We start from the raw sequence: 20,300 nt of genomic DNA on the forward strand, positions 1-20,300 counted from the left end.
GCAGGAACTCAACAAGAAAGTCAAGGACCTCTGGAGATATGGCATCAATCCGCCAGCCCTCTGCACAGTCATCTAGTTTTTCGCATAGTTCTTGATAAACCGAGCGGACAGACTTTAAGGTCAGATATACCATACTAAACCTCATGACTGTTTTTGACAGCAAAGCTGCTATGCCCATCTTTTTGACATATTTGACCAGTGCCTTGGTAGCTTGCAAAGTGTCTGCAACAGTCGGAGCATCAACTAACATGAATGATCAAGGTACAATTGTATTTCTCATTAATTCATGCTGTAAAAATGTATAGATAATGCATATAGTTCATGTAAGCTAATGCATCCTTGTTGCATGGGACTTGCATAGTGTTACCTATGAAATGTTCATGCATGTTTCTAGGTTATAGGTTATTATTTTCTGAAGAATTTCTGTTAGAACTTCTCATTTTAATATTCATATTTATGTTTTTAATTTAGCACATTTTAATGGATCAGTACTGTGTTTTTATTTATTGTTATAAAGTTCAGCACAATTTACTTATGTTTTTTTTAATCCAGTATCCATTTTAAAAACTATCGGTCGATTAATCTGTTATCGGCAAGTGCGGTCCAACCTAGTTATCGGTATCTGTAAATCCACTATCGGTTGACCTCTAGTTGTCAATACAGTGCTTATCATTTTAAATGTTCGTGTCACGAAATGGCAACTGATGGTCAAGTAGCTTAACCCTCTCATCGATCGGATCTTTTTTTCTTATCAGTGCCAAAGAGACTCAAATAACTGTCGTTTTTTTAATCATTCAGGCAAGTGTTATACATCATTATAATCTGTTAAGTTTCTATTTTTTTGTGTACAGTCATAATAAAAACATTAAAGCTACTAGCAGCAATGAAAGGGCCCTCGCACATGCACCGCCACCCGGTGGCCTCAGGAAAACAGTGAATAGTGGGCGACATGCATTTAAGCGGGTCAATATAGGAGAAATATGGCAAACTCACTTCAATGTGCCACACTTCCTTCTGCCAGCAGGTGGTGCTTCGACTATAACTGAATATTGCCATGTAGAGTCTTCAGGTCAGGACTATTATCAAACGTGAAGTTTGAGGCAGATAGGACATTGTATACCTGAGTTACAACAACTTCCTGTTTAATGGCGTAAATCACATACAGTAGCACGTATCCACGTGTTGCAAGATTTATTGTGTTTCTAGCATGCTTGGGATTTCATGGCATATTTAAAAGTGTTTCTGTGAGTGAATTATAGTATAAAGCATGCCATTTCCCGTTGCCAGCAGGTGGCGCTATGACTAACTGAATATTGGCATGTAGATGGGTTTAGGTCAGGACTCTTATCAAACATGTGAAGTTTGGGGCAGATCGGACATTTTATGCCTGACTTACTACAGCTTCCTGTGTCATGGCGAAACATCAGACTTTGTAAGGCCACCACGGACATGCCCTTCAGGGAAAACTCAAGATCTTCACAATATAACATCACCAAGGCCTTTAGATTAGACTGACCAAATAGGATGTTGATTTGGTTACATCGCAGGGCTCCAGACTAACTTTTTTCACTAGGAGCACAGTGGCCCCCAACTGAAAATTTTAGGGGCGCACACCATAAATCAACATGCTAACCAAATCTACTAATTTCCACTGTATTACTAATAGGTATCGGTATCGTTAAGGTTTTAATGGTATTACTACTCTTAGCGAGACTGCTTATCGATCCGGTATTTTAACAGTATTCTTACCGGTTCTTTTTATTATACTTTTTTTTTTTTTTTTTTATAAAAAAAAAAAAACATAATTAAGAACATAATTAACATGGCTTTATAATCTGAAAAGTAAAATATCTATAGCAAAAGAAACCGCAAAGTTTGAACAAAAATATAAAACATCTATTTGTAAATGGACCCGTGTGCAGGCATTCGGAAGGTCTGCTAACATTAATATTACAGAAAGAACAAACCTACAAAGAAATCTAATAAAGTAATGAAATGTAAAATAACACTGCATAGTTTTCACTGTATAAATTGATAGATTAATGCTTATAAAAGCTAAAGTTATTAATTCAAGAGATGTGAATATTTTCTATTTGCCTTTTGTTCGATTCGAATTAATGGCTCAATCGTCAGCAGGTTTATTAGACGCTGCCCCTTTAAGACCGATCGAATGTAGAACTAATCATTTATCAATCATCCAAACTATTTACACCCATTTAAGATATAAACTGTTAAACTACTCTCCAATCCGGTCATTTTGACACCGGATATTTGTTGTTTATTTGATGGTTTAGATGCGCACACGAAGCCTAAAATATTACGTGCAAGTCGGTCCATTTCGCAGCACACACAAGCCGCCTTGAAGGTGGAAATAATCCGCCTTGCGCGGATTATTGTGCATTTAATAGCTCTTTATTATCAAACACATCCCGCAGTTTAGCAACAGTAGAGACTGCAGTTTACAACAATCACTGAATCTGACGTTTAGTTTAGGTTTAAGGAGAAATGACAGCACAAGGCTGTGAAGTGAAGAATGTCGCGCTCGACTGAACACGGCTATAGGAATAGTTTTACCTCATACCATCTTTTTATAATTCTTGGTGGAAGCCAAAATCGAAAATAAAAGTAGATTAATATCACAGCACATCCCTAAAGTTTAAGCAGACTAAACTTTTGTTTAGTTCTTGGCCATCGTCACTCATTAAGCTGACTGTGGTGTTGTGTTCGCTGTAGCTCCACGTGAGAGCTCGCTCGCTTTCTCTCTCTTCTGGATTGCGAATGGCAAAAATGCATCACGGACAAATGGTTTAATATTCTCTCTCATATAGAAACGGCTGGCAAAGATAGAATTTGCCAGACATAACGTCTATCAATTATAATTAGTAAGTGTATTTTCTTAATTTCTCCAGTAGCCTACCGACAGCAGGCAAATTTACTGGTCGCACATGTGCGACTGGATGTAAAATTCAGTCGCACACTCTCAAATTTTAGTCGCAAAATGCGACCATTTAGTCGCACTCTGGAGCCCTGCATCTCAATGAGGAGTTAATCACAGTGTTAAACATGCCATTTCCTGTTGCCCACAGGTGGCGCTATGACTGTCACTGAATATTGGCATGTTGATGTCTTCAGGCAAGGACTCTAATAAAACATGTGAAGTTTGGCGCAGATCAGACATTGTATGTCCGAGTTACAACAATGTCCATTTTCATGGCGAAACAACAATTTCTGAGGCCGCCACAGACACACCCTTCAGTGAAAACTTCGCAATTTAACGTTGCAAAGGCCTTTAGATTAGACTGACCAAATATGATGTTGATCTGATTAAATCTCTTGGCGGAGTTGATTAAAGTACAACGTCTGGAAATGGCAAAATTTGCAACAATTTAGCAAAGAAAAATAAAAAAATCTGACTTCCTGTTGGTTTTCAGATTTCGTACCAAGAGACTTTTTTGTAGGTATTGGGCTGTTACATGTGTCTACCGAATTTCATAGCTGTATGTGAAAGTTTATTATAAATGGCTACTTTTATAAAATCATGTGAAATTTATGTTTTAATACATTTATATTATATCAGTAAATAATTAATTTAAAGACATGTGTATCATACGTGATCTTGGCAAACACATCACATGACGTTTTTTTTCAAGTGATAGCCTATATGAAAGGGTTAAATTATCATCATCAAGACCGAAAGACACACACACACACACACACACACACACACACACACACACACACACACACACACACACACACACACACACACACACACAGAGTGATAGAGAGGGGGAAGGGGAAAGACGGGCAGATTGCATTCCATAGACTTAATGGTTTTTATACTGTACAAACTGTACATTCTATCCCCCTACACTACCCCTAAACCTACATATCACAGAAAGCATTCTGCATTTTTACATTTTTATTAAAACATTTAGTATGTTTTTAAAGCTATTTTGATTTACAGGGACACATGAAATGTCTTCATAAACCATAATTATGTTGTAGGGATGAAACGATTACCGGTTTCACGATAAACCACGATAAAATTTAGTGACGGTTAGTAATATCGTATAAAATTGTATTATCATTAAAACCGCGTGTGATTATCACGGTTGTGAAAACTCGCGGTAAGTCTTGTCCAGTCAGCGTCAGTCTGACGCAGCACCGCTGTTTTTGAATGAGAAGAAATGGCAGAAGGCAGTGACAGCGCTGGGGGATTGTTCTGCCTTCTAAAAGGACCAAATCTGAGGCGTGGTCATATTTTGGCTTTTACAAAAGTCCTGAGGGAAACTTAATCTAAGATGGTCACCTTCTGCAGAACATGCCAGAAGAAAGTCACTGTAATGGGGAAAACACTTCAAAACTACAAACGCAAGGCAAGTGGACTTTGACCTCATACCAAAACTACGTCTGGCAAATTATAATGTGAAGCGAACGAACAAATTCAGTCAAGACTAAGGTGACATTTAAGGGATAATAATCAGGGCTTGACATTAACAACAACCGCCATTTGCGGGTATAACGTTATTTCGGCTGCACACTAGCCACTCTGGCTGTTGAACTTATTATAGTCTTCTCAAAAGCCATCTGTTATAATCGCGTTGCGCATTATAACCACTCACACGTGTTTCTATTGAGTTTATGAATGCAATGTCTCATAATCAGAGGCGTTCAGAGCGCGTGCCGCGCTCAATCACTGAAATCTGCACTCAAAGCAGAGAAAAACGTGCGATGTACGCAAGAGATTCACTCAGCATACATAGGTTGACTGTTTTTGTTCTATTTCAGCAGCGAAAATGGTTTTAAAAAACTCAGCAGAACCACAACGCATCTGATATGACTGGCATAACGCTGGCAAATTTAGGGACCGTCTCTAAAGTTACATACAACATTGAAACGTGTATAACGTTACCAAACTTCACTAGCATTTAAAGAGAATGACAGTCATAAAACTGACTGTAAAGTGTTCATCTAGGTGTCAGGTATGATGCACACATTTTGATATTTAATAAAATAAACTGTCAAATCATATGGAAATATGGATATGCATTATTTCACTTGGATACTGTTTGGGCTCTAACACAAAATATGCTAGATTTAAATGCATCATAGCTGAACACTGATGAGAATATTTCTTGAGAATATATTTACAGAGATAATATTAGAGATTATATTTACGACAAATTATTATTATTTATGCGTTATGCGTTGCTATTGACGACGGCCATTAAGTAAAGAAATCCCACAGAATCTAGCTTAAAAAAGTGCTTAGAGCTGCTTTAGTTATTTTTTGTTTGTTGAATTTCAAATATAAAACTTGTTGAAATGTTTTAAGTGTGTGCATCTGTTCTTTTTGAACACTTTCATCTCGTTTGAACAAAACCGTGATAATATTGATAACCGTGATAATTTGGGTCACTATAATCGTGATGTTAAATTTCCATACCGTTTCATCCCTATTATGTTGTGATAAACACCCCTCCAACACACCCATTTCTGAGGCTTTGCCCATTTCCACTGACTGACATCTCTGTGTGAGTTTCAAGCAATTTCAAGCATGCTAAGAGCCTCAAAAACAGCCAAAAGATGATTAAACTTTGACACACTGCCATGGCAACAGTATTTAAAATATCAGGAATCCATTCGTATGTCTAAATCTGCCATGTTTTGTCATTATACTGATGAAGTTTGAAGTAAATCGGGTGAAAACAAGACAGTGATTTAGCATTTTTGAAAGTGACACACTTCCTGCTGCCAGTTGGTGGCCACACACACACACACACACACACACACACACACACACACACACAAACCCCTTAAAGCTATTTGATTTATGGGACACAGGAAATGTGCTCATAAACCATGTTTACATTGTAATTTGTAGTATATTTTTAAAGCTACTTGGTTACATTTTAATAATACATTGTTTAGTATGTTTTTAAAGATTTTTTATGTGAACACATGAAATGTCCTCATTAACCACTACGTTGTAATAACAGTGTAATACCCATGTCATTATACAAATTTGTTTCCCTAATAAATCACATAAACAAACACACACACACACACACACACAGAGAGAGAAAGAGTTTCAAAAATAACACTACACTGCTACCTTTTAGTGAGGGGAGGGCAGACAGAGAATAAATATTCAGAAGAAATATATTAAATAAAATAAATATATTGATCTGAAAAATATTATTTTAAAGCTATTTGGTTACATTTTAATAAAACATTGTTTAGTATGTTTTTAAACACACACACATACACGTTGTAATACCAGTGTAATACCCATATCATTATACAAATTTGTGTCCTCATAAATCACATAAACAAGAGAGAGAGAGAGAGAGAGAGAGAGAGAGAAACAAGTTTTTTTTTATCCTGCTTCAAAACTAACACAATGCTGCCATCTTCTGTTCATTGAGGGGAGAGCAGCACACACAGACACCGAATAGATAATTCAAAGAAATATTTTAAATAAATAAATATATTGATCTGAAAAATAGTAGTCATTTTAAATAAATCCAAGTTCAATTACCGAACATAAAATCTTAATTTAATTGAAATCAAAATATGATTTTACAAGATATGAGAGAATTTCTGTTCCCCTTTTTTGTCCTTATTTAATCCCTCGCCATGGCAACACAGTTTGAGATATCCAATATCCGTTCGCATTTTAGCATTTTCAGTATCTTTGTTTCATGTTGACTGAGTTTGGTGGAGATTGAATAAATCGCCTACGAGGAGAACGTGAAAACTCAGAGCCCGATTTAACCCAAAACTCACGTTCAAACCAAAATATCTGACTTCCTGTTGGTCGGAGCTAATGACTGTAAATTAGAAAGTTGTCCGGCTCGAAGAGAACTATGTACCGAGTTTGGTGACTGAAGATAAAACGAACCCCCCCACTTTTGTCAAAAGGTGGCGCTATAGAGCCCCTCATCCCCGCCCGTTTCTGAGGCTTTCCCCATGTGTACTGACTGACATCTGTGTGTGAGTTTCAAGCTATTTCAAGAATGCTAAAAGAAGCCAAAATATTATTAATCTTTGACACGTTGCCATGGCAACAGTATTTAAAATATCAGGATAAAATATCATATGTCTCTATCTGTCATGTTTTCACATTATACTGATGAAGTTTGAAGTCAATTGGGTGAAAATAAGATGGTGATTCAAAGCATTTTTGAAAGAAAAAATATATAAAAACAGTGCATATGCCCATAAAAGAGCCACCTAAAAACAATTAAAGGGATAGTTCACCCAAAAATTGTTCAAGTTGTTCCAAACCTGTACGAGTTTCTTTCTTCTGCTGAATACAAAAGAAGATGGGTTGAAGAATGTTGGTAACCTGGCAGTTGACGGTACCCATCGACTTCCATAGCAGGAAAAAAAAAATACTCTGGAAGTCAATGGCTACCGACAACTGTCTGGTTACCAACATTCTTCAACACATCATCTTTTGTGTTCAGTAGAAGAAAGAAACCCATACAGGTTTGGAACAACTTGAACCATTTTTGGGTGAACTATCCCTTAACCATATAAGTGTATTATGAGAAGTGCTTTCATGGAAGGAGATCATGGAAAATGTTTATAACACCTTAGAGTTATAGGTAATTACACTTTCACCAATTTAAAGTGAACCAATCAACTAAAGATTCGAACTACACATTCATACTAGACATTTGAATGAACAAATGGATAGTCTTACAAACTTAAGAAAACAAATGAAACATCCAACTAAAACTGAGACACTCTTGTAAACACAGACATTCAAACATTACCTTAAGTTCACTGTAGTCTACTGAACAGACTTTGAACTTTTGGTGACATCTTGTGCTGATCGAGCTGCAAGAGAACTTTCTGGAATACCTCAAATGTAAAGCGAAGTGGTTTTGGACAGGCCAGATTCATAATGTATATCATCCTAAGAAGCAAGGCACAAGCTGATGTGAACGAAGGCAGTTCATTCAAAACTGTAACACCCTCGATGACGACACCTATGTCAGCTGGTGGTTTGTGATGTTCTCCCCCCTCCTTACGAATAACATACACCGCCATGGTGAGCTGCTCCAGCTCACCCTCGCAATCACCTCGCTGGTTCACCTAAAGTAATGTACATAATAAATGTTTTCAAAATAAAAACATTTTGCATTCATAACTACAAAACACAACTTTAAACTTTTTCTGAAAAATAAAATCAAAATAGAATATGCAGACTTTCAACTCACAAGGTACTCCTTGATAAGGTCTTGTGGATTTTTCCCAAGGAAAACGATGAGGGCCTTCAGTACCAGAGGTGGACAGTAACAAAGTACATTTACTTGAGTACTGTACTTAAGTACACTTTTTGAGTATCTGTACTTTACTGAAGTATTATTTTTTAGGGGAACTTTTACTTTAACTTCACTACATTTGAAAGACAAATATCGTACTTTTTACTCCACTACATTTCTATCAAGGTCCTCAAAGTCGAAAGTAATTTCTGTAGCAGCTTTGCAAGTCAGTGGATGATTTTGTTTCTTCTTTAAAAGTTTTTTTTTTTTTTTGCAAAATGTAAATGTCTGGGAGAAAGAGAAGCATAGACATATGGATGAATCTGAAAAAGCATGATGAAAGAGTTCAGTTCAGTCTGTTTTTTTTTTTTGTGTCTCTGAGATGCCAGAGCACGAGTACTGAATAGAGCTTTCTTAGCACTTAAACAGACCAATACACACAAAATGTAAACATTTTCATTTTGGAAAGTATTCACGTAAACAAAGTTGATTATGTCTTAAGTGAACGTAAACAGTTGGGGGAATATCGTATGTGTATCAGTGTGTAGGATTTGTGCATTCTGCTTTAAAGTGACAGCAGCTTTGTAAAAAGCTTTCTAACTTTTAAGTATTTAAATTAGTTCAAGGTAGTCGTATGGAGCATCACTGACTGGCTTAAACTACAATGGCATAGCGTGCATTTATACAAAAATGCAACAATAATAAAATAATGCATTGACATAAAAAAGGAAATTTACTTTTGATACTTAAGTACTTTTAGAAGCAAGTACTTCTGTACTTTTACTTAAGTAAAAATTGTTTTTAACAACTTTCACTTGTAACAGAGTAATATTTGACCAGTAATACTTTTACTTTCACTCGAGTAATGGAGTTGTGTACTTTGTCCACCTCTGTTCAGTACACACTCTCTTTTCATGTGAATGTTTTCAGTCTGTGATAAAGCAATTGTGATTTATTTTTAACGGATAGTTGTAAGGGTGAGTAATAAATTATAGAAATCAAATTTTTAGGTGAACTAACCCTTTAAAGGATTACTTCACTTCAGAATTCAAGTTTACTGACCCATGTCATCCAAGATATTAATGTCTTTCTTTCTTCAGTTGAAAAGAAATTAAGGTTTTTGAGGAAAACATATCAGGATTTTTCTCTATATAGTGTAGTTCAACGGTTACCAACAGGTTGAAGGTCCCAATTTTAGTGCAGCTTCAAAGAGCTCGACACAATCCTAGATGAGGAATAAGGGTCTTATCTAGTGAAACAATCGGTAATTTTCAAACAAAAAAAAATTCTTCACACCATTGACTTCCATGACAACCAAAATGTTGAATGTCCACATCAATGCAGTTTCAAAGGGCTTCAGAGGCTCTGCGTGATCCCAGACGAGGAATAGGGTCTTATCTAGCGAAACGATCGGTCATTTAAAAAATAAAATAAAAAATAATATTTTTGGAACTATTTTGGACCTAAATTGCTCATCTTGCGCGGCTCTACGCTCAGCAGTGATTGTGTAATCACGTCGAAAAACGTCACACTAGTTGTAGGCGGAAGTACCGCCCCCGTGTTTACAAAGCGCACATGCAAAGACTAATACAAACGTCCTTTAGCAAAAAAAAAAAAGGTAAAACAACAATGTCGGATGATTTTGAAGATGGAGTGTTTTTTGGTTACGGGAGTTTGTATTCGTCCTCGCATGTTCACTTGGGGCAGTACTTCCGCCTACGTCTAGTGTGACGTTTTCGGCGTGATTGTGCAATCACTGCGAGCCACAGAACAGTGCAAGATGAGCTATTTGGGTTAAAAAGTATATTCATTGTGTTTTTATTTTTTTTAAATGGCCGATGGTTTCACTAGATAAGACCCTATTCTGGGATCGTGCAGAGCCTCTGAAGCCCTTCCTTTGAAACTGCATTGATTTGGACCTTCAACATTGTGGTTGTCATGGAAGTCAGTGGTTTGGAGAAAAATCCTGGAATGATTTCCTCAAAAAACTTCATTTTGAGGTGAACTAATCCTTTAATTCCTCGTCTAGGATTACGTAGAGCCATTTGAAGCTGCACTGAAACCGCAATTAGGACCTTCAACCTGTTGAACCCCAGTGAAGTCCACTATATAGAGAAAAATCCTGGAATGTTTTCCTCAAAAACCTTAATTTCTTTTCAATTGAAGTAACTAAGACATCTTGGATGACATGGGGTGGGTAAAATATCAAAAAATTAATTCTTAAGTGTAGTAATTCTTTATGAACTACATCTGAATCAGTCATTGGTTGCATTTATAATTTAGTCTGAAAATAAAACATGCATCAACAAATCATTTATTAGCTTTACACCCTAATATATTTAATCATTCTTGATTAAAGGGATAGTTCACCAAAAATTCTAATTTTCTGTTAATTTACAGGCCATCTAAGATGTATGTAGGTGACTTTTTTTCTTCAGTATAGCAGTTTTTTAGCTGAAACCGTAGTTCTCTGTGATTCATATAATGCAAGTTAATGGCTACCATCACTTTAAAAGTAAATAAAACAAAACAAAACATGCAAACAAAAAAATGAATACATGTGGCCCCTGTAACAATACATTGAGGTCTTATGAATTGAAACGATCAGTCTGTAAAAAAAAAAAAATTTGCCTGTATTTTTTTTTTTCTGTATTGACTCTTTTTGACTTTATAAAAAATGGCATTATATGTAACCACCATGGACCAGTTTCAGCTAAAAAAAAAAAAAAAAAAACTTTACTGTTCTGCTGAAGAAAAAAGTCACGTACATCTTGGATGGCCTGAGGGTAAGTAAATTAAGAGCATTTTTTTATTTTATTTAAATTGTCCATTTTGATTGGGTGGTGATGACGATTTCAAATTTCTATGCTATAAAACAAGTATTTAACAATTAAATGTTACTGTTAAACATACTGTGACTAAAATAAGATCATGTAGTTGATATTAATGAAAAACACAGACGTACCTGATCCAAAATTTTAAAAATTGCAGCAGTCTTCTCACGGGTTGCTCCTCCTTTTGAACGGATTACTCTGATTAGATGAATCAAGTACACATCTAACTGGGCAAGGAACGTGTCTTCCAGTGGAACAGCCATAAGCCTATGGAGCTCTGCATTGATCTGAAATCAGAAAAAAAAGAAATTGTCAACAACAGTCAAACTGCACATGCAAAATTGTATATCAACTCAAATAGTATTGAGCCAGTAAAACTAGAACTTTAAATTCTCTTTTCAATACCTCGTACTGTCTGAAAAGTGCAGGCCACCTCACCTTGAAATTCCTGACACTGGGCTCCTGGTTCACTACCTCCTGCCGTCTGTAAGCAAACGTGAGAGACATTTTCTATTTATATTTATTTCTATTCTATTTTAAAATATTGCTTCAGAATAAATTATACCAAAAAAAATAAATACAAATTTCCGGACAAGCAAATATTTTATTCGGACAAGTGAATGACAGATTTACTTGTCCGAAGGACAAGCCCATGAAAAGGCTTAATGTCGAGCCCTGTAGTACTTGTGCACCTTTTACATGCACAATACATTTCACGTCATATAATCATTTTGAGTTTTAAAATTGGTTTACACTGTATGGACTAACAAAAGAGATATATTTTTCTGAAAATCTAAAAGGCACATGCATTTGGGATATCATATGGGTGAGTTAATGCAAATTTTAATTGGAAAATTCTTAATGAGGATAAAATGCAGGTCAAAAAAATTAGACAACATTAGATCATATGAATTACTAATGTTAGATATGTTTAAGTAAATTCCATCTATTGTCAATTATAGAAGAAATAAGAAATTCAATTTAAAAGAAATGACTTGCCATGCAACGTTATAGCAAAGTGTCCTCCTCAGTCTTAAAACATTAAAAAAGCTTCCGGTCCTAAGGGGAGAAAAATGTAGCATGTTAGTTAAGTGGTAGAAAACATTTTGCTACAGGTCAAGTAATTAATTATTTGAAAATACTACTATTTCTACAAAAAAAAAAAAAAAATATTTAAATACTTAAGAAAACCCTGACATTTTTTCCTAGATGAAACACCTCGGCTGAATCCGAAATCGCCCACTATATCCTCAAATAGGGCATTATTTGAGGGGACAGCTATTTGTAGTGGTGTCCGAAACCGAATAGTGGACGTTATTGATTGCACTCATTCAATCATTTCAAAATTTTTATAAAACAAACGAGTAACGTTAAATACATCTTGTATACATAGAACATATTCAGTAACGCTATATCACAAACATACGTTCAAAAACTGTTAATTTACAATTTTGTTTGTATTCATGTTCACAAACAACATTAATTAGCTCATAAACTAAACCACACGTCCAAAAGTTGCATTTTCGGGTATATTAATTAGAACAAACTTCCAACCTACCTTTTTCATCCGTGTCCCGAGAGAAAAAGAAAATGGCGGTTGTGCAGAAGTTCAAGACAGGCTCGTGCGTCATGACGTCAGAATAAAACGTCTGACGCGAGGGTCCTTAAAGGGAAATTATACTTTGGGTGAAAGTGAGATATTTGTGTGTCTATGAATGTCTATGCGTTCAAGTTGAGTGTACAATAACCAATTACAATTAGGAAAGCAGAAATACGAAGTAAATAGACTCAGATAGTTCGAGTAATCCAATTTATACCCATGTTCACTTTTTACAGTGTAGATTTAAATGCATCATAGCTGAACACTGAGAATATTGCTTGAGAATATATTTACAGAGATAATATTAGATATTATATTTACACCAAATTATTATTATTTATGTGTTGCTATTGACGACGGCCATTATAAGGAAGTAAATCCCACAGAATAAAATCTAGCTTTAAAAAGTGCAAAGAGCTGCTAGGTTTATTTGTTGTTTGTTGATTTTCAAATCTAAAACTTGTTGAAATGTTTTAAGTGTGCATCTGTTCTTTTTGAACACTTTCATCTCATTTGAACAAAATATGAATATATGAAAAATATATGAATGATTCACTTATCAAGACAGTGACTTGCTGCAACCTACTACCAGTTTTAGTTTTTTAGCGCATTTCATTTTTCATTCAGATTTATATAAAAATAGCTATATATCTATCTATATCTCTATCTCTATCTCTACCTCCACCTCTACCATATATATATATATTATATATTATATATTATATTATATTATATTATATTATATTATATTATATTATATTATATTATATTATATTATATTATATATTATATTATATATTATATATTATATATTATATATTATATATTATATAATATATTATATTATATATTATATTATATATTATATATTATATATTATATTATATTATATTATATTATATATTATATTATATATTATATTATATTATATATTATATTATATATTATATTTTATATTATATATTATATTATATATTATATTATATTATATATTATATATTATATATTATATTATATTATATTATATATTATATTATATATTATATATTATATTATATTATATATTATATATTATATATTATATATTATATATTATATATTATATTATATTATATTATATATTATATTATATATTATATTATATATTATATATTATATTATATATTATATATTATATATTATATTATATTTTATATTATATTTTATATTTTATATTATATTTTATTTTATATTATATTTTATATTATATATTATATTATATATTATATTATATATTATATTTTATATTATATATTATATATTATATAATATATTATAATATATTATAATATATTATAATATATATATATGCTTTTTTATATAAATCTGAATAAAAAAATGAAATGATACGCTAAAAAACTAAAACTGGCAGTAGGTTGCAGCAAGTCACTGTCTTGGTTGAATGAATGACTGAATGACTCACTTATCGAGTCATTCAAATGGCTGAAAGAAGCAAATGACAGTCTTTATAAATGGGTCACTGAAGCAATGGCTCACTCTTTGGCAAAATTGAGCAAAAACAGACAACATTGTCAATATTCTGTTTAATATGCAACACAATATTAACTTACTGATTTTATACAACAGTTCAATAAACAAGATCACATTTTCATTTGTGCAGATATTCGGGAAAAAGCAGCACTCTCACTCGTGTGATCTTGCTAAACTATATCATATGAAATAGAACAGCTCATCAGAATAGAATTTTATGCCTTATACTCACAGGCTAGATTAAGTCTTAAGCAATCTGTTCAAAATGAAGGACAATGCAACTGTGATAGGCCCACATGGAATCTATTCATCATTTTGTGCTGGTTTTGGGAGAAAATCTGCTGAATTGGATTAAATATATGCAACGGGTACAACTCTGAGAATGAAGAGTGGAAAATTCTGCTGCTGAAATCTGCTTGGCTTTCTGTGGAATTCTGTGGACTTGAATTCAGTATAGGCCTACTGATTGCATGATTTATTTACAACATGAATCTTCCTGACCACACTGCATGAAAAGTGGGATTTTCGACCCCATAAACGCCTGTATACTCCTGGAAATCTCCCTAATTTTCGGCAGTTTTCGACAATTTAGAGGCAGCGAACGTCGCGTTCGTCTGTGCCACAAATTGTCGTAAACGAACCATGACGTAGGTGGAGAGCCCCCCGCTGAGAGACCGCGCGGAGGTGCGACGCCTCTAATTTGCATATGAATAGCAGCGAAACCAGAGAGTCAACGGCCAGACTTGAATTTACTCACTCACTATTGGCTGAAGCCACTACATTTAAAAAAGAAAAATCCCTCGTGATTGGTTGGCAGATCACTGCAAACCAATCATTATTGGTCCCCCTGGCTCATTATAAATGTAAACCCCAATAATAATAATAATAAATATATAATTTATGTTGTAATAATTTGTTTCATATTAATGTTATTGTGCTATGAAGTATTCATACCATCAAGGAATATATGGGAAAATTATACGGACCGTGCCGTTTATTCAAACAAGGGGCTTCATTTATAAGCATACAGCTGTTCATTCAAAGAAAGGGCTTCATTTATAAAACACAGCGGTTTACTCAAAGAAAGAGCTTTATTGTTAAACACACAACTATGTACAGTGCAGCAGTAATGTCTCGTAATGTAATGTAAAGTTCGTCGAGCTCCAGGCTGCGAGAGGGCGGTGGCCGCACAATCCATCCAGACACCCCGTCAACAAAGCCGTCTTCCTCGTCAAACATGAGTTCAATGGTCGCGGACTTCCAAATGTCCACCTCATCCAGCACACTCTTGCTTCCAGCAACTGTAATACAATCCATAAAGACAATAAGCAACCTGAAAAATACTCACATTGACAAAAAACGGATCTAATATAATAAATCTTACCCTTTTTCTTCTTGATCGACTCCGAGCTAAACTTCGCAGTTTCAGGTTGTTTGTATCTGAAGCTCCGGCGTGTCGATTCATAATACGTCTTACAGGCAGCTGGAAAACAATTACATGAGACTGGTATTAATAAAAACAGTCACGGTAAAATTAAACAAGGAATGAGAAACACATTAGAAGTTACTTACACACAATTTCGTCGTGATCAGCGGTTTAATCTGGACTCGCGGAAATCTCTCCAAGCAGATAAGAGCTCACGGCTTCGTTATGAGGCGAGGATAGTCTGTGTAAACAAAATGTGCAGTTTTAAGCTCGGATCTATTAACGCACCCATTTCCTTATACAGCTGAATAAAAGCATATTCTTTAAATCGTAACGTTACATTACCCATGCTGTGGTTCATAGCGGCTGCAGTTTGCCTCAGAGTTATGAAGACGAAGACAGCCTCCTGAAAATGAGTCCAAAAAGTTCGTCGCGTCCATGCAGAGATTGAGTTGAAGACGGTGTCCTGTCATTGTTGATCACGAAAAAGGAAAGCAGCAAAAAACATCAAAAAAATAGTTTAAAGCTCGTCTTCTACGCGTCATGGCCATGACCTCGACCTCGCACCTCATTGGACTAGGGCTCTGATATGGAACGCGCCCGGGGCCAAATGTCTTTATACGAAACGCGTGACTTATGATTGTTTCAACCTTCAACACGCCCTGTTTTCCGCTTCACGCACAGTTTTAACATGTTAAGAAGACACATTTGAACGTGTTTCTTAACGCGCACATTCTGTACATGTCGAAGCGTAATATTTTTTTTTTTAAAGCAGACTTACCTTTAGATGTAGCCTAGGCTACATACATATTAATATAAGATATTAATTAATTGCTTAACTGACTACTGTGCTAGAGTAAAGTAGCCTAATGTTACAATGTATATTAAGTAAATGCTTAATATTATACAATTATTATAATTTATCTATATGGGTTATTGCTTGTTTTTTAAAGTTAGGCTATATATAATTTCTAAAAGTATAGGCTAATTTACACAGCACATATTTATAACTGAAAACACACACAACTTTATTCACTTTCACATAATAATGTTTTTGTAATTTGGTGTTTAGTTTGTTGTATAGTTTGTTTATACTGTTCTGTCTCTGTTTTGTTTCCAGGAACATCTGATGAGTGCTATAATAAAATGACTTCATTATATTTAAAATATGTTTTGATATTCATTTTATTTATATTATTGATATTTTATTTACCCATAAACGTGTCTTTAGGAAGCCATAAGTTATAGAGACAAGAATAACTTTTGCCATTTAAATGCCACATTCATTTACTGAGGACCCATACAGCCAATGATCATGTGTGAAAACACTTATACATAAATTGATCACTTAGAAATCAAAACTAAGGTTTGAGAAAGAAAGAATATGCATACAACAAAATATATTGTTTCATAGCAGCTTCAGTAACAAGTTCAAAACAAATTCTGCTGTAAACCGGCTCTAACAAGCCAATATAGTGTCAATATTCAGCTCAAGTGACTTCAGTGTTGATTCAGTTCAGTTGATTTCAGTTCAACTGTAAATTCCATGTTAATCTTGAGTACCTATAGAGTAGTGTTGCATCCGTCATATCTCTGTAGAGTCTTTAGTTTGATCATATTTATAACGCTGTACCGATTCTTTTCGAAAACACCCGAGCTCATGCAGGCGTGCAGAGCTAAAGAGTCACGGACACACACACACACACACACACACACACACACACACACACACACACACACACACACACACACACACACACACACACACACACACACACACACACACACACACACACACACACACACACACACACACACACACACACACACACTACATCATGACATTATCCCTGGATAACTTTCGATTCACTATAAATGCCACCCAGTTGTGCATTGTGTAGTTAGATATATGCAAAAACAACATTTTTGGAAATAGTTAAAATAGTTTTGCACAAAGTGTTGCTTTTGCAAGAGATGTCTGATGTTTTGTGTGTAGAGTTACAAGAAATGGAGCAATATTTTCAGAAATTGTGTGTAAGCAATTAGATAAAACTGTAAATGAATCCAGTTTATTTTAGTTCAGGACTCATAGTCCAGGTGTTAGTAATCTGTGCTTAATCTTTGTTCCAGGCAACAATTTTTTAACTCACGATTAACTAGATTAAGGCCTACTCTTGGCATAATTTAAACCCTGTCCAGGAAACCACCTCTTGAAAATCTGCATTGATAATTCATAAAATGTGGTGTGAGCTCAATTTAAATGACAATTACAGAAAAACACAATCTGACTTAACTATAAACACACAAACTTGTACTTTTCACATTTATGATTAATAGCCATTTAAAAAATCATTCACAGTGCAGGGTGGAAAAATTAATGTTGGTATGTAAACTGTATGCTTTACTTGATTTATTTGTGTGCTTTGGTTCATTGTCTTGTTGCATCACATAACCTCTCTAAAGGTTGAACACATGAACTGCTGTCCTGTATTTTTTTTTTTTTTTTTACATAACATTGGTTATTGCTAATGACATACAGAGTAATTAATCTACACTGTGAGCCCGGACAAGTTGAATCTACTTAAAAAATTGGAGCAAACTGGTTGCCCTAAAAATTTAGTAATGTGTACTAAAACGAGTACATTTTACTTAAATTTAAGATAACATTTTAACTTAAACTTTAAACTTGTTTTAGTCAAAAAAATTCAGAACCTAGATAAAACTCCCCCTGCTGCTACTCTGATTTGCATTTGTGTAGCTCACAGCATGTTCATTTACATGATAAAGCCTCCCCTAGAATTAAGGGGAGGGGGGGTCATGGGGGGACAACTGCCAAGCAAGGCCCACGTCAATTTACCACAATTTACGGCAGTTTTCGGTGTTGCCTGCAAATTGCCGTGCACAGTCGTAAACCTGAAGTTTCACGGCAATCTACAGTGTCACATACTGACGAAAATCCCACTTTTCATGCAGTGCCAGTTAGTGATTCTGTCATGTTCCACATGAACACTTCTGGCCATTGGTTTTACAGTGTAACCTATTGTACAGTTACTTGTAACCTAAATATCCACCTGCGCTTAAAAGCCAAGAATGACTGCAACAGACATCTTGTATTCACACATTGTAACAGATTCTTATAAATACATTTCAATTCATAACCAAGAGACAATTAGAAGTTTGCTTGTTAGTTCTGGATATTCACACTTTGGCTGTTGTTTGTTGAATACTCCTGACCAGAACCGTTTTTTTTTCTCTCTCTTTATTAGAGGGCAAAAAAAAAATTTCTCTCTTCTCACTTGGCTACCACTTTCACCTGACCATCAAAAATTGTGCTTACAAAGTGTATTTTACATACCGGTATTTCCACATACACAAATGTGGAAGACAAATGCAGCAACTTAATAAATGGCAACCAGTTTCATAAGTTTTGAAAGTTAGACTTGTTCACCCAAACTAACATTTTAAACTCATCTAATTTTAAAGTGCTCTTTTACAAGTTCACCAGTTCTTTTTGGGGTCTGCTAGAATACATTTACATAAATTAAAGTTCTGGTTTCACAGGAGTACTTTGATTTTAAGCCTGTCTGAATCTGCCATATCTGTGACATACCTGAACTATCGTTTGCACACCAATCTTTCGCATGCTGCTTTCGTTTCATTTCAATATGGATGGTATCCAATGAAAAAAATCTAATGATACAATTAATATATAGAGCCAAATTGCATAAACTGCAAAGATTGCCCTTTTAATATCAATGTCAGGTGAGATACTTGTCTAGATGTCTCTGCTTACATATTTTGGTTTATTATAAATGGACTCCTTTTAAGTTTAAATATTTATAACCATGGTTTAGTAGCTAAGTGATAAGTAAATATTGATATAACATTCAGTGACATTAACTTTTTTGTTCACCAGCCACTGTGGCTAGTGGTTTTCAAAAGTTACTAGCCACTCAGCATTTTCACTGCCCACAATTTTACTGCTTGGAAATTACATTTTATATGATTAACTTTGGAATGCTTAAATCACTTGATTTTGAGTCATTTTACTTGATTTAGAAGATTTAAAACCCTTTCAAACTTTCAATGCAGAGTGACCACCCAAATCAAGACTACAGTGTATATCAGCTGGTGTGCAGGTGGGCAAGGGGTGGACAATATGGCTAATATGAGAAATTTTATATACAAGTTATTTTTGTTAGGCTATATAAAAGAACAAAGAAGCAAATTACAGAAACAATAGTAAATTTCTCTAAAAAAAAAAAAGATAGATACAGTAGGTTTATTTAATATGTATACATTTATTTAACACCTAGTTGTTTGATTAACATTAATGACATTGTAACGAGTATGAATACAGTGTGGCCCCTTTAAGAGTGTGCGCTCCCTGTTGAACTGCCTGCGTTTTGTGTTTGTGCGCCCTGCGCCTCGAGCACCCATGTGCATGTGTGCGGATTATTTTGTTGCTAACATTTAGTTATTTTTTTTTTATTAAGTAATGCTGTGGACGGAATGGAGTTTGTGACGCACTCTTGTGAGTTTTGCAGGGAATAAAGTGTGAGCTGTTTAATGTCGATCGCCTCCGTGTTTGCATCAACTCCAGTTACGTTAAGTGAGCTATCCCTATTTTA

At 34.6% G+C, this 20,300-nt stretch overlaps 2 protein-coding genes across 3 annotated transcripts in view; one reads left to right on the forward strand and one right to left on the reverse strand.

Annotated features, from left to right (window-relative positions):
* Positions 1–20,300, forward strand: part of kcnk5a (potassium channel, subfamily K, member 5a) — a 71,513-nt gene that overhangs the window by 21,615 nt on the left and 29,598 nt on the right. The window lies entirely within an intron of this gene.
* LOC307135757 (uncharacterized protein) lies at positions 6,155–12,699 on the reverse strand. Of its 2 annotated transcripts, XM_079832396.1 has the most exons (6): positions 12,672–12,699; positions 12,113–12,172; positions 11,552–11,597; positions 11,245–11,400; positions 8,235–8,288; positions 6,155–8,109 (listed from the first exon to the last, which is right to left on the reverse strand). In XM_079832396.1, exons 4-6 carry the CDS (start codon positions 11,374–11,376, stop codon positions 7,795–7,797), a joined length of 501 nt encoding a protein of 166 aa, XP_079688522.1. In that variant the 5' UTR covers positions 11,377–11,400; positions 11,552–11,597; positions 12,113–12,172; positions 12,672–12,699; the 3' UTR covers positions 6,155–7,794. The 2 variants fall into 2 exon arrangements, with proteins under 2 accessions (XP_079688522.1, XP_079688523.1); XM_079832397.1 differs by lacking the exon at positions 12,672–12,699 and having other exon boundaries at positions 11,519–11,597; positions 12,113–12,155.

This window comes from Gobio gobio, assembly GCF_949357685.1.
Source record: "Gobio gobio genome assembly, chromosome: 13".
Lineage (NCBI taxonomy): Eukaryota > Metazoa > Chordata > Actinopteri > Cypriniformes > Gobionidae > Gobio > Gobio gobio.

Excerpts from the sequence above, each read along its gene's own strand:
- LOC307135757 (XM_079832396.1), bottom strand. The coding sequence starts at position 11,376 with ATGGCTGTTCCACTGGAAGACACGTTCCTTGCCCAGTTAGATGTGTAC. Across the intron at positions 8,289-11,244 it reads TTTTTAAAATTTTGGATCAG|GCCCTCATCGTTTTCCTTGG; the intron begins GTACGTCTGTGT and ends CTGGTACTGAAG. Across the intron at positions 8,110-8,234 it reads ACCTTATCAAGGAGTACCTT|GTGAACCAGCGAGGTGATTG; the intron begins GTGAGTTGAAAG and ends ACATTACTTTAG.